General features: G+C 33.4%; 1 protein-coding gene across 2 annotated transcripts in view; it reads left to right on the forward strand.

Annotated features, from left to right (window-relative positions):
* The window catches only part of LOC149796937 (phosphatidylinositol-3,5-bisphosphate 3-phosphatase MTMR6-like), a 117,155-nt gene extending 105,266 nt beyond the window's left edge, over positions 1-11,889 (forward strand). The window contains exon 14 of one of the 2 annotated variants that reach the window (XM_089961616.1): positions 166-11,889. In XM_089961616.1, coding sequence (XP_089817742.1) covers positions 166-342 — 177 coding nt within the window. In that variant the 3' untranslated portion in view covers positions 343-11,889. The remainder of the gene's footprint in view (positions 1-165) is intronic. The other variant, XM_089961617.1, reaches the window with a different exon arrangement.
* The last annotated feature ends 3,046 nt before the right edge of the window (positions 11,890-14,935 follow it).

Consider the following 14,935-nt stretch of genomic DNA (forward strand, 5'->3'; position numbering starts at 1 on the left):
ACCATTTTAGCCACTGGTGTGTGGGGGTGGTGGATACACTCCAAGAGTGAAGTTGCTCCTTGGAAAACCAGAAGGTGGTTCAGCCCCTCTCCTGCAAGTATTCCAACTTGTACTATTTTATTTCTTACTGAAACCCCTGGTCATGAGTTCTTTTCTTTCTTACAGTTCCATTGTTGGAAATGTGGTGAAGTATTCTGCACACGCTGTATTGCACGGAACATTCCTTTGCCAGGACACTATTCCCGTAGACCTGTTCCTGTTTGCAAACCATGTTACAAAGAGATTCGACATTCTACATCCATGGAATTTCAGCCATTCCTAAAATCAACAACCAGCAGTTGATGCTGTCTCACTATTCATGCAGATCACAGACTGGTATAGAAACACCAGATACATACAGATTAGTTTAGACACACCAGATACATACAGACTGGTATAGACACACCAGATACATACAGACTGGTATAGACACACTAGATACATACAAACTGGTATAGACACACCAGATACATACACATGTGACAAAACTTGCCATCTGTGCAAGCCAAGAGATCATCCATATATAATAATTGCATGAAAGAAAGCAAGCATTTCTCAATCATAATGCTTTTTTTGAACAATATAAATGTGTAAAAGTTACTTATGACAAAGTTCTTTTAATGAGAAATAAATTGTAATGAAACTTTCATTGGAACAGTCACTTTGTTTCACAATAATTTTCTTCATAACATGAACATGAATAGTAATTTTAATTCCTTTTGTTTGATTCTTTTCAACAATTTAGGAATATTCCTGTTTGTTGCATTGTGTTCTGCTTTCATCTAAAAACTATGTTATCCTTTTTGTTAAGAAGGCAGTGTAGAATTGAATTCAGGTTTCGATATGCCTGCCATAAGACAAGCATATAATGTTATGATATCTGTCAGTCTGTCTGTCTCCTTCCAGTTTTATGTCATGCTCAGTAACATAAATTGTCCACCATCTGCAGTTAACAAACATTTGTAGATGGCTTGCACTCTGGGTAAGAAAGAACCCTATCATTATGTAGGTCAAAGGTCAAAATCACTATTACCGACAGAAGAAAATTGGTTTCTGCACTAACTGAGTTTTCCACCATCTACAGTTACCAGACTTTGTGGATGGCTTGCATGTAGTTAAAGGAAGAAGCCTATTGATTTGGGTTTGAAAAGGTCCAAGATCAAGGTCACTGATTGATAAAAGGGTTTCTGTACAGATACTCATGTGACTATTTTCAATCACCAAATTGTTTGTCAGTGGCTTGCACTTGGATGGAAAGAAGTCTATCAGTTTTGGGATCAAATGGTCAGAAGTCTTAACTTAATTATCTGTTGTATACTTTCAGCAAAGTTATTGGATGACTTGTACATTGGGTAAGAAAGAAATCTGTTGATTTGGGGATCAAAAGGTTAAATGTCAAGGTCACTGTGACAAGGAAGAAAAATGTTTTTTCCATAATAACTTTAGTTATAAAACATTTTCCGTAATCAATGTTTGTTAGGTTTTTGTTTTAAAGTGTGAAGGAAACCTATTGATTTGGAGGTTAAAAGATTTAAAAATCAAGGTCACTTCGCCACAAATTAAAATAGGTTTTGTTCAATAAAATTTGTTCTAAAGTTCTTGGACTAAACCTAGTGGAGGGCTAGCACATAGTGTAGTTAAGAAACCTTTAGATTCTTTGGTATAATGGTCAGAGGTAACTACCATGTTTAGTAAAATAAGAGAAAAATATTTTCTGCATATTAAATTTAATGTTAAGCGCTGACATGGAGGACTATTAAATACAGGGTCACTGTGTAATGTACCTTTCACAGTACTCATTATTAATATGGATTGTTGTATCAGTGTCATTATAATCATATTGGTGCAATGTCAAACTGTACATATAGCTTTTATATTAATGGATATATTAGCAGATCTAGCTAGGTGTTGGCAGTAGTCATATTTTGAAAAATTTGTGTTCCACATATAATAAAAATATTGATGACAAAATCATATCTGATCACAGACCATGGGTTATTGTTTGCTTTTATCTTAAAAAGTTGTGCTCTCCCACGTTTTGTATGCTTATATTAGTTTGGTATGTATACTATAGTAATCAATACAATAATTGATGCATATAAATGGTTATAAATTTTACTTTCAAGGCCTGGGGCCATTCTAGGGGAAAGCAGAACTGCAGATTTGTAAATCCCTTTTATTGTTTTATGACATTACTGGCTATAGCATAGAACAGATGCACAAGCTGAAATTCATTGGTGGAAAGTCTACATGCATGTGTCAGAAGTCTGGATAGGAGTTAAACAGTTGACAACTAATCCTCAGCGGAATTTCTTTTGAAAAAAAGTCTGCTGAAAAATTCAGTCTGTGCATTGATAGATAAAAAGGAATAGGCTTCTGAATTGGATACAAAAGGTCAGTTGATTGTGTTAGATTTAAGCCTTGCATGCTAGATAATCCACCATTAAATTGCAGCTTGTATAGTTTTCAGCCATATGCTTTATTTTCAGAATACAGTAAAGTGAATTACAGTTTGGCAGTTCTGCTCTCCTTGCAGTTGGCCCCAGTCCTTAAAAGTAAAGTTTTCAATCCATTTGTATACATCACTACTACTTTTACTACCATATGATTACAGTATTATATATACCCAAATAATGAAAACATATGCCCAGATTTGCCATTTTGTAATACACAAGAAGAACAGAATCTTAGTAGAAGGTTACCATAACGTTTTGGAGTAATCATCAGGAATCATATACAAGACCAAAATCACTCGAATCCAAATTCAATTGGTTTTGAGATGCTTATGGTTGATAGAGGTTAACTGTTTTTACCTACCATATGAACTTGCTTGAAGGAATGTGGAGGCATTCCTTACCATCTGCTGGGGTGGTCTAGTCACCACTGGCAGATAGTGTCTATGTTCTTTGTTCTATTTATTACTCCTGATAAACTGATTAGATCCAGATCTGCTTGCACTTTATGGGGCAGCAGATCTGGATCTATGCAGTTTGCAATTAGATCCGATTTTAATGCCAGTATATATTATAAGAATGAAATACGATCAGCTGTCCTTTTGCATACAAGTAAATGAATCATTAGACAGTCAGTTTTTGAAATAAATTATAATGAATCAATAGACAATCAATTTCTGAAATAGATTGTAATGAATTGGATTTTATTGTACATCTATGTGTTTCTGTGTTGGATTTTGTTTCACTCTGTATTTTTTCAGGCTGTTGAAAGACCATTAGCTGACCACATTCTTTGATCACATTTTGGCTTTATGATGTTCATTTTTGCGTGAATTTTGACATTTGGAACCTAACATTTGTTTGGGTTTTCAGAGTAATTGGACTTTCATTTTACTTTCTTGAAGTTTATTGGCATTAAGGATATCCACTTGTGAAATGTTGGAGTAAATAATTTTCTTAAAAAATTTACAGTTTTACATTGCTAAAGATTCAGTCAAACCAAACTCAACACTAAATCTATGCATAATGAAAAATGTATGTTAATGAGTTTTTTTAAATTATGTTGCAATTATTGGGATCATATTGGTTTTTCATAAAAGAAAGGCAGCATGGTCAATTTACGACAAGTTATGAATCGATAAAGATTTACTTTTCATAGACTTTATAACTTTCTTTCACAGGCCTGTTATTACAGTTATTAAAATTATATAAGAATTTTTCTTTTTCCTTATTTAAAACATACAGAAGTTTCAACTCCACCATTTTACATCCTGACTTTTACAAAATTCATAGCGCTATGGTACTTTGTTTTAGCCAGGACGTACCCTTGATAGATTTGTAAAATAGACACCAATTCTCACAGCATTTTTGGTCTCAGATCTGACATAGATGTGCCAGCCATTAATCAGATGTCCAAATTGCTCAATTATTGTTTTTATTAAATGAAGAAAATCCATTAGGCAATCTTGTGCTGGTCACTAAACTCAGTCAGTTTTCCCGTTTTCTCCTAATCCCTTATATGCCAGTGCTCAGGATCATCTATAAATAGTCCTATACTCAGTATATCCCATAAAATGTCTTAGTTAAGATGTTTAGAATAAGATTGGCACATGACCATATTGGAATAATCTCATTGAAAAAATATGAAGCAATATCATGTAACATACTGAGGTAACTTCCACTTCTGTTTTTTCTTAATATTTGTAACTCGAAGAAAAATTGGTAGTCTCTGCAGTTCTCGTAAGCATGTGCTTCCAGTCATGTGATTAATATATACCACAATTTATCATTTGTGTACTCAGCAGACTTGCACTGAATGGCATACATGGAATGATGGATAGATTTCTTTACTGCACTATTGTTCTCAGATTGTGAAACCAGATTCGATAGTAGTGAACAAGCTTGTAAACCCAGAAAAATCAAGACAAAAGTCAAACAGAAAGTGACACTTTGATGAATAAATGAAGTATGCAAACGTCAGTAAAATAGACGATATCTCATTTTAGTTTGGGTTGGCCCATTATAATGGCAGAATTTGCCCATTATGATGGCAGAATGGCATATTATGATGACAGAATTGCCGCATTATGATGACAGAATTGCCCCATTATGATGACAGAATGGGCTCATTATGATGACAGAATGACCCAATATGATGACAGAATAGGCCCATTATGATGACAGAATGGCCCAATATGATGACAGAATAGGCCCATTATGATGACAGAATAGGCCCATTATGATGACAGAATAGGCCCATTATGATGACAGAATTGGCCCATTATGATGACAGAATAGGCCCATTATGATGACAGAATTGGCCCATTATGATGACAGAATTGGCCAACTTTATCAAATGAAGAGCAGCAATCGGGCTCTTTTTTTGGTAAAACCTGGCTGAAAAACTGCCTAGATACAAAGTGACATATTGACTATGTCATAATGTAACTATTATGTCACTGATTGTACAAAGTAATCATTGTACAAAAGCAGACTACTTTAAATAAGAAACATTTTGGGACAAGGAAAATAATTCAGTTTCAAAACATTTTTCAGTTACTGTGGTATTACTGTGTATAAGTCCCAAATACCTTCTGACACAATGTACCCAAGAATTTCTAGAATCTAATATATATATATATCTATGGAAGATTCTAGAAATTTTAATTTCCATGAAGCAGATTTCTTCTCTTTCATGTATGTAATGGTTGTTGTTGTTGTTGTTGTGGGGTTTAACGCCATTTTTCAGCACACGATAGGCTATACATGGCGGCCAGTATTAATGGTGGAGGAAGAACCTGGGAAAACCCCGGAAAGAACCACTGACCCTTGAGAAGCTACTGGCAAGCTTTCTCACATACCCACATTGGCTGAATCTTAGACTCGAACCGCCGCAGACAGAGGTGAGATGGCAGTGATCCGTAACGAAGAGCGCTTTAGACCACTCGGCCACTCGGGGGCCCCGTATGTAATGGTAACCTGACTTCCACGTCAGATGTTTCCAACCTAACCAAACAATGGTTTCTCCGAGCCTTAAGCAGTCACTAGAGCACATCTACACTGAATATTCAGTCTGTGCAAACTACAATTTTGCTTTATGAGAAAGGCATAGTTTAGATAAAGGAATATCATGTGACTCCATATGCAGACATTTCTTATCATGTATGTGCTCATAATGCTAGTCATGTTAACAGTATAACTCGGGTGTCAAATTCTAAAATGAGGGCAGTTTGTGGCATTAGGGTAGAGGGTTGGTCAAATCAATTTGTTTCCAGATGTTGGTAAAAGTAGTTGTGTTATTTCGGCAGAAATGGAGGCCACCTTATATGCCAGTGTGACAGGTATAGTTAGATATTTTCATCTATTTGCCTGTGAATTAAAACTATCTTTGAAGAAAAAATTTGTCATTGAGAAGATATATGAGTTACATTCCTTTTCATTAGGGTCACGGGTCATTCAGTTAGGGTCAGGGGTCATTCAGTTTTCAAAATGTATCTGTAAAGGCATGTGATGTTTCGGTTCATGGGTCACAACAAATTGCCAGGTATGGCTTCTTTCGATTTTCTGTTTATCACAGGCTTCTCACATAAGTGAGCTGTCATTTGATCTTGGTGAGTTCTAAACCAGATATTGTTTTTATAGCATGAATAAATAAGATTGTTGTATATTTTTAAGTTGGTGATTTCATTTATAGGATGGATTAAACTGAGCATGAAATCTTGCATGGAACATAAATTTGGGAGAGAACATCATATCCCTGTAATTATGATTTTGTTGTACAATCTTGATAATGTAATAATAATAATAATAATAATACCAATATTCTGTGCATGGTATTTGTGGTTACCTGCATGCAACAGCCATGTTCCTTTTCCCGTGAATGGCTGCTAGTGACAGGTTTTAAGAAATCTTTAAAGCTTAAGTGTGTGATTGATGTGTAGACAAACTGACATTTTAATTAAAAATGATGGTAAATGAAAGTTATTTTGTATGCCCTACCACAAATGTGGATGGGGCACATGCCATATATACACACTTATAAGTCAGTGGATGGGATAAGTCCTGCACGCAATGTAGAACCAGATACAATATGATGGCTGATCAGGGTTTAAAATATTTGTTTTGCTGATTACTTCAAGCAAATAATATAGACCCAAATCTGCTGGAAGATTGTGTGATGACAGATCTGGGAATATGCAGTTTCCAGTTGGACTCGACTTAATAAGCATGTATATATGGCTCTGATACTATTGTCCATCTTTTCTTCTGTCACTTTTTTCTTGTGGCTCATTTTCTTGGGCATTATTGGCTGTAAGTCATGCAATTTTGTGTGTGGATACAACATGGTGGGTACAACACCAGATCACCTAAACTAGGTCACTGTGTTAAGTTTCTTAGGCTAGTTTCACTGCAGAGTCATACAACTTTGCATGCAGTTGTGTCTTTGTGATTAAAGCACATTTAGAAATGAAATTAGAGTGGCAGTTGTATTTATTGAATAAATTTCTATTTTGTTTTAACTTTTTACATGATTTAACTTTTTTCTCCTTAGTCTCAATAATTTTAACTTATATCTATTTACTTTCAACTTTCTACATTATGATTTAACCATTTTTCTCCTGCAATACACTGGTGTCTCCATAAGTATAATTTATATGTCTGTAGCTTTTGTTGATATGTATTGATTATAGAACTGGACAAGTTCTTGTTTGGCCTTGTATTTTATTTTAGTCACAAGTTTATGATTTAAACATTGATGATAATGAAAGCTATGACTGCACAGTCCATTTGAATGTTCTACAACATGAGCCCAAGGTCAGTAATAGATTTCCTTATTAAGTGTATGGTTATTTTAAAAATTCCCTTTTTTATCAAAAAAAATTCTTTTTTTGATAGAAGTACTTTAATTTGTTGAAGAATTTCTCTCTGTCAGTCATTAAAAGTGCAATGTTTGTCATGATAAACACTGAATATGAATTGTTGTTGATAAACATTATCAACAATTTTTAGCAGGGGGTGAGATGAATTATTTTTTCTTTCTTTGTTCTGCCTGTGCAAATAATTTTGTTTGGGTTCCTTTTTCATGCACCAAAACGGGAGTATGTGTCAGGAATTTGTGTTAAGATTGGATAAAGACAGATGGGTATGTCTTGCAAAATGATTTGAAATATTTGTCACAGAAAACCCAGGTACTTTGGCTCAGATACAGTGTATCTCCAATTTTGGAGAATCGTGAGAGAGATCATATTTTGATTTTGCTGTGCACTTTTTATGTACTTCTCATCTGCCCATTAGCATTTTGGTTTCCACTTGGAGTCTTATTTTCTAATTTACATACAAACTTTCATCTAATGTTGCAGATGAGTTAGACATAGATATAGGCCAATTTGATTTCCAGTTTGAATTACGTTTTTGTAATAAGAATCATTAGCTTATTTGGAGCCATTTTAATGACTATAAACAATAATATAACAATTAAGTTAGATAATTGGACAGACATACAAACATAATTTTTTTATAGTTTGGTATAAAATCTTGTTTTTGTTCTTAAAATATATATCCCCACATTCCAATGTATCATTTCTATTTTTAAAAAATGCAGAGAAATTAATTTACACTGACTTGTGGAGTATAAATAAATACCTTTTGGTTTGGGAGTTTGAAAGTTAAAAGTCCAGGATACTATGACTGACCAAAATGGTTTCTTTGAATTAAATTTCTGTTACTCGTACCCTTTCCAAACTTTACAGGTGGAAGGATACAAAAGAAAAGACTTGATTTTGGGTTCATATGGTAAGAGTCAAGCTCACTTTGACATGAGGGAGGAAATGGTTTCATTGTAATATCTAGCATTGTACAGAATGTATCTCAAGCAAACCTTAGAGTTATGTTACCCTTGGTGGTATAAACATTGAATTTGAATCTAGAATGGTCAGAGGAGGGGCAGACTGGAAGTGTCCACTTGTATTGCTAAGGTACTACAGCACCTCTCTAAAGTTAAAGATGACCTAGGTTCAGGCTTGTGTCCCATTTTAAATTTTCTCCATGTTACTATATAGTCATGTGGATAGGGTGTTTACAATTTTCATAGCTTGTTTTCACAAGATATTTTAATGACACAACTCTGCATATGAAAAGAGTGGAAAAAAAAACTGAAAAGTGATGGAACTTTACATTATCCACCAAAACATTGCAAGAGTTACCATATTTACTCAGTTATAAGTCAGGTACAACTGCAAATGACATAGACCCAGATCTGCTGGCGCATTATGTTAAGGCAGATTCAGACCTCTTTAGTCTGTAGTTGGATCAAACTTATAAGCAAGTATATGCAGTAACTTCTAATTGTAAAACTATGTACTTTTATACACAGGTCTTAAAATATACTACGTCTCATTTTTATGGGTCAGTTTGTTCAAGAATGTCAACAGAAAGATAGGACAAAAAAAGTCTGGCTTCAGTATTTTCCATGTTCTTCTTAAAATTTCACACCTGAGCTGTCAGATGATGACAGTATCGATGCCTAACTAATGAGAAAAGGAATTTGACAAATTTATGGTTAATTGTTTAATTACACAGAAAATACATTAGTTTTATTCTTTTAAAGAACAGTAGCAACTGGTTTGTACTTGAGGTATTGAAAACAATAAAAAAGCCATGTCTCTTTCTTGTTGTAAATTTATTTTGTCAGGTTCAGAAAATTTCAAAGCGTATTCATGACTGTTTAAGAATAAAAAAGAAAAAGTTGCACAATTTAATTTTCCATTTGTATTGTCCTTTTGTACAGTTTATTGATTATAATCTTCTTTTGCATTATTTATTGATGTTTGTGTATATATATATGCATGCTGGATGTGAATACCAATATCTGTAAGCAGTAAATTAAATTGTTGCAGACTTTTATACATCTATTATGTGATGATATTTTACTTTGAAATACATGTATATGATAAGTGTAGAAGACTGGTTTGTATTCAGCTTGGATCCTGTGATATGACTGTGTGTAGACAATTGATATATCTCCACAAATCTACACTGTATGATTGTCTCATCTGTTCAAGATTGGTGAAACATCAGTATTACTTTTCTAATTGTTAGCTATGGACAGTGTCAGCATAAAAATATTATTTATTTTATATACAAACTTATAAGTTGAGTCTAACTACAAACAACAAAGATCCTGGTCTGCCATAGCATAATGTGCATGCAGATTTGTGTCTATGCATTTTGTTCCACTGATTGTTCTTAACAAACTGCACAGACCCAGATCTGCATTAGAAAATGGCAGACCTAGGTCTGTGCAGTTTGCAGTTGACTCATTTTATAAGCAAGTATACATGGTGAAGATTTGTGTTAAAGTTTTTTCCAAACCAGATTCAGTGTGACACCTTAATGCATGGGTTGCCCTTGTGAGATATATGTTCATCTGAACCCTTGCAGATTCTGCATGGATTGCATGTGAGATATATGTTCACTTAACCCATGCAGATTCTTCATGGGTTGCTTGTGAGACATATGTTCCACTTAACCCTTGCATATTCTTCATGGGTTGCCTGTGAGATGTTCCTCTGAACCCTTGCAGATTCTGCATGGATTGTCTGTGAGATATATGTTCCACTGAATCCTTGCAGATTCTTCATGGGTTGCCTGTGAAACACATGTCCCATTGAACCCTTGCAGATTCTTCATGGGTTGCTTGTGGAACATATGTTCCACTGAACCCTTGCAGATTCTTCATGTGTTGCCTGAGAAACATATGTTCCACTGAACTCTTTCAAATTCTGCATGGGTTGCCTATGAGACATATGTTCAACTGAACCCTTGCTGATTTTGCATGGGTTGCACATGAGACATACGTTCCACTTAACCCTTGCAGATTTTGCATGGGTTGCATGTGAGACACATGTCCCACTGAACCCTTGCAGATTTTGCATGGGTTGCATGTGAGACACATGTCCCACTTGTTTGCATTTCAGTGTCCCTCAGCAAAATATTGACTTGCACAAATTGAAGTGCTTAAATTATATCTTTTTCAGTTAAAAACTGTTGTACTATTTCAGTAATGCTATATTAGATAGGGATTTAGCAGTTTTAATTTTCATATTATATCAGCCTGTTTGACACTGCCATAGATAGAGTATTAGCAAAAGTAGGTTTCTTCATATTCCAACCTGTCTAATAGTACATTATAATTATTGTGTAAGTTTCTATCCCAAATTTTACATCCTTATTTGACAATATCATTATTATGTTGCAATATTAATATGTTCCTATTTGTTATATGATCAAGGTTAGTTGTATTGCTCGAAATCTATCTTCATCTGTGTGAGATAACACCAGGGGCCTATACAAGCAGACGTGGGCCAACACAGCCTTTGTAACAAAACCCTTAACAAAAACATTCAACTTCGTATTATGTTACAGTTCAACATCATTGTTTTGTGTGTGTTAATGTATTTAATTAAATCAAAAGGTGTATTGCTTTGGCAATACTTTGAAAACAGTTGTCACCATGCTGTTGTAAAGCAGGTTTTTACAGTTCATTACACACGCTGTCATAAATGGATTATACAGGTACATATAATCATTATTTAAGACAGAATATTTGTATGTATTACATTTGGTTGGTTAAGCATCTATTTTACTTTTTTTAGGCATTATTCACGTTTATTATGCATAGCTCATTAATGAATGTTTAAACAGAGTTGTTGCCCTTGTCATTCTAGCACAAATCCATACCACATTTGTAGCCCATTTGAGTAAGAAAAGATTCACAACATGGCATTCATAAATACATATATATGTATTTGACCCTTTATACATTAACTGATGGTTGTTCTTATGCATTATTATGCATTATGAAATAATTACATATCATTGCCAAGTCATACTTTAAATAATGACACAAGTATATTTGGCATCTGCCTTGTAAGGACATATTTCCAGTCTTGTTTCAAACCAACTACAAGAACTGCTGAGAAATGAATTACCTCATGTTATTATTTGTTCCCCTTGTATAAAAAATAATATAAATCAGGACATTTAAGTTCTTCATGTATAAAACTTGTCAGATGGGAAAGAGTTTCTTGGGAATACTATTTAAAATATTTTCTTTGGGTTTTTTAAAATGTGCAGCTTTTGAAATTATTTTATAATTTCATTACTAGCAGTATTTGTCAGAATCTTCCTTTAAGTTTCACTGAGATCAAATTCACCACCTCAGTAAGCATGAATTGGGTAATATACAAAATTCAGCCATTTTTCTCATGCAGCATACCTCCAAATATTGGATGAAATGCTTTGTTTGTTGGTCCTTGTTAGAGTTTTTCATATTAAGTTCAGTCTTAATTTTTTTAACTTTCTTGCTAAATAAAAAGGCAGGCTTGATGAAAAGGGACTGTCTTGAGTTTTGTGTTTTGTTTCTTTAAATTGCGTTTGTGTATTTATAGTACCATATATACTCACTTAAAAGTCAAATCCAACTGCAAACTACCCAAACCCATATCTACCCATGCATAATGTGCTGGCAGATATGGGTCTCTGCAATTTGTTAGGAGTAATCAGTAAAACAAACAAGATAGGCCTGATCTGCCAGCACTTTATGCAATGACAAATCAGAGTCTATGTTGTTTGCAGTTGGACTCAATTTAAAAGTGAATATATATATATATATATATATATATATATATATATATATATATATATATATATATATATATATATATATATATATATATATATATATAGTAATTGTCTAGAAAGGCAGAATTTGGTCCTTGGAGAAAATTTGGGCATTCCAGATTTTATTCAAGACCAGAAATGTCTCTAATATATTTTGAAAAACTATCCTGAAATCACACAACAGTACCATATATAATCACACAACAAAAAAATTATAATTTCTAATCTCTTTAATTTTATTAGTGACCTCTCTCTCTCATATATATATATATATATATATATATATATATATATATATATATATATATATATATATATATATATATATATATATATATATATATATATATATATATATATATATTGGGTACTGTGTACAGTAAATTTGTGAGTACATGCACTGTAATCATTATAGGTGTATTTTACATTACACAGACACACATATCAATTAATATATTAGAGAGGTAGGTAATTAGTGCCTTTATTTGGCACAAGCTCAATTCTAGCTTAGAAAAAAAAATATTTCTAATCTGTTTAATTTATTAGTGACCTCTCTGTCTCTCTCAATATATATATATATATATATATATATATATATATATATATATATATATATATATATATATATATATATATATATATATATATATATAATTTTGGGTACTGAATGCAGTAAGTATGCGAGTGCATGCACTGTAATCATTGTAGGTATATTTTAAATTACACAGACACATATATAACTTTCCAGGCTTGCTTTGCCAAATAAAAAGCCCAGAAACTAATTTTCTGCTTTTAGTAAACAAAATGTTCATCATTTAGATAATCACATTGCCTCAAATTAAAGTCCAGAAGTTAGACAAGCTTGTTTTTGCTTGCAAAATGAGGCTCTTTCATGACTTAATTCAGAATGAAAGCTCTGATGTACTGTCTTGATTTAAAATATATAGTCTCTATATGAAACATTTTTCTTAATTTTTTATCTTTCCACTGGAAACAGCAGACATCAGCAATATGAACAGCTAGATCATGCATTGTTTGGAATTAGTACTGGATATCTCAACTAGACTTTTAAGACTTCATAACTCAGTCATGACATGACCATCAATGGATGTTTTTTATCCTTCCATCAATCCTTTCATCCATCTGTCCATCCATGTATCCAGATATCCTACTTACATATTAATAAGCAACTTCTAAACTCTATAAATGTTGATGTTGTCCAGCATCCTAGTCTGGATAAGCAAGGTAAATACCAATGAAGAGACTTGTGTATAGTGTATCAAAAAGGTTATCAGTATCCTATATCAGCATTCTCAGAAAATCTAACAACAGCAGCAGTATGATATAGGTTATCAAAAGTGAGAGTGCTGTTGTTGAATATTGTCGCTTGCCACAGGCGGTAGTCATGTACGCTCCTTTATCACCCTTGGTCGCCTGTGAGGGGGCAAGGAACAAATTTTATGCACAAATTTAATGCCGCATTCACCGACCTAGTATAAAAAATCATAAAACGTAAAATATACAAGTGATGTCAGAAAGGTCCATATTTTGGGATAGCTATAATAAAACAGAGCATAATAATATTATTCATTTTGCCAAAGAAGTCAGTGGCAGTTCATAGCAAAAGAAGTTTATGCACCCAAACCCCATATACCTGCATTATTCATGTCCGAATGTCATTTTTGACACCATGTGATGCTCACAGTGCAAACACAAGCCATTTAATTATTGATAATTCTGTAAAACATTGTGTATTAAACAGGCTGATTCAGTTGAAAATGATTGTCATCCAAGCTGTTATTGAGATATTCTACTTGCCCTGAACCATCGTGTTTACTGCAATGGGGGACTAGCTCTTCTTCCTGCTGACTATTGGTATTTCACTATCTACATACTGCAGAGTAACCATGGGATGTGTACATACCTCACATAAGTTTGAAGAACAACACAAGCCCCAATCACCTGGTTCACAAAGATACTATATCTTTAATTAGTAAACAAATATAACTGAAAAAGTCTCACCATACCCTTAAGTTAAGAAATTTGACAGGGTCCAATTTACTAAACTATCCCCTGCCACTTCAAGATTTGGCTCAAAATAGTTTGTCAGAAATTGTGTACATTTCACATATTTAGACATTATCTAGTAAAATGGTATAAATAAATAAAAATTGTTGCAAAACTAAAAATGATATTGTGCTTTTAGAAAAGTGACTACTTTGCAGCAAAAAGCATTGTGAGCTATGACTGACTCCATTTCTTAAAAGATTTCAAATTGTGTGCAACCCCATATGCTTTTCTGGCTTTGTTTATTTACAATGCTTCCTGAATGCCAAGAAGAGATTTTGGGAGTTTAAAATTTTAGGGGTGAATGACAGAAATGTCATGTTATCTGTCAATGACAGAACCGAAAAGATTGTGTAAACTATTCTAGTAAACTTAACAGAAAGAAACCACACATTCAAGTAAATAATGTGTTTTAGAAGTAATTTTAGACACAGTTCCTAACCTTTCATTATTATTCTGGGGATGCTAGTAGTAGTATCAGTGTTGGGGTGGGGGTGGAGACGTAATCATAACAATAGTCCAGGTAATCGGAGAGATCAAAGTTCATTCAGCTAACATTAGGTCATGTTGGAAAATTGATATACTGATGTTTGAGACCCTGGTAAGCTTACAAAGTTATATATCAATTATATCCATTGATACATAGCCACTTGAAGTGACCATACATATATAATTGCTCAATACAATTTAACAAA

The sequence above is a fragment of the Sinohyriopsis cumingii genome, chromosome 6 (genome assembly GCF_028554795.1).
Source record: "Sinohyriopsis cumingii isolate HCF-2022 chromosome 6, ASM2855479v2, whole genome shotgun sequence".
Lineage (NCBI taxonomy): Eukaryota > Metazoa > Mollusca > Bivalvia > Unionida > Unionidae > Sinohyriopsis > Sinohyriopsis cumingii.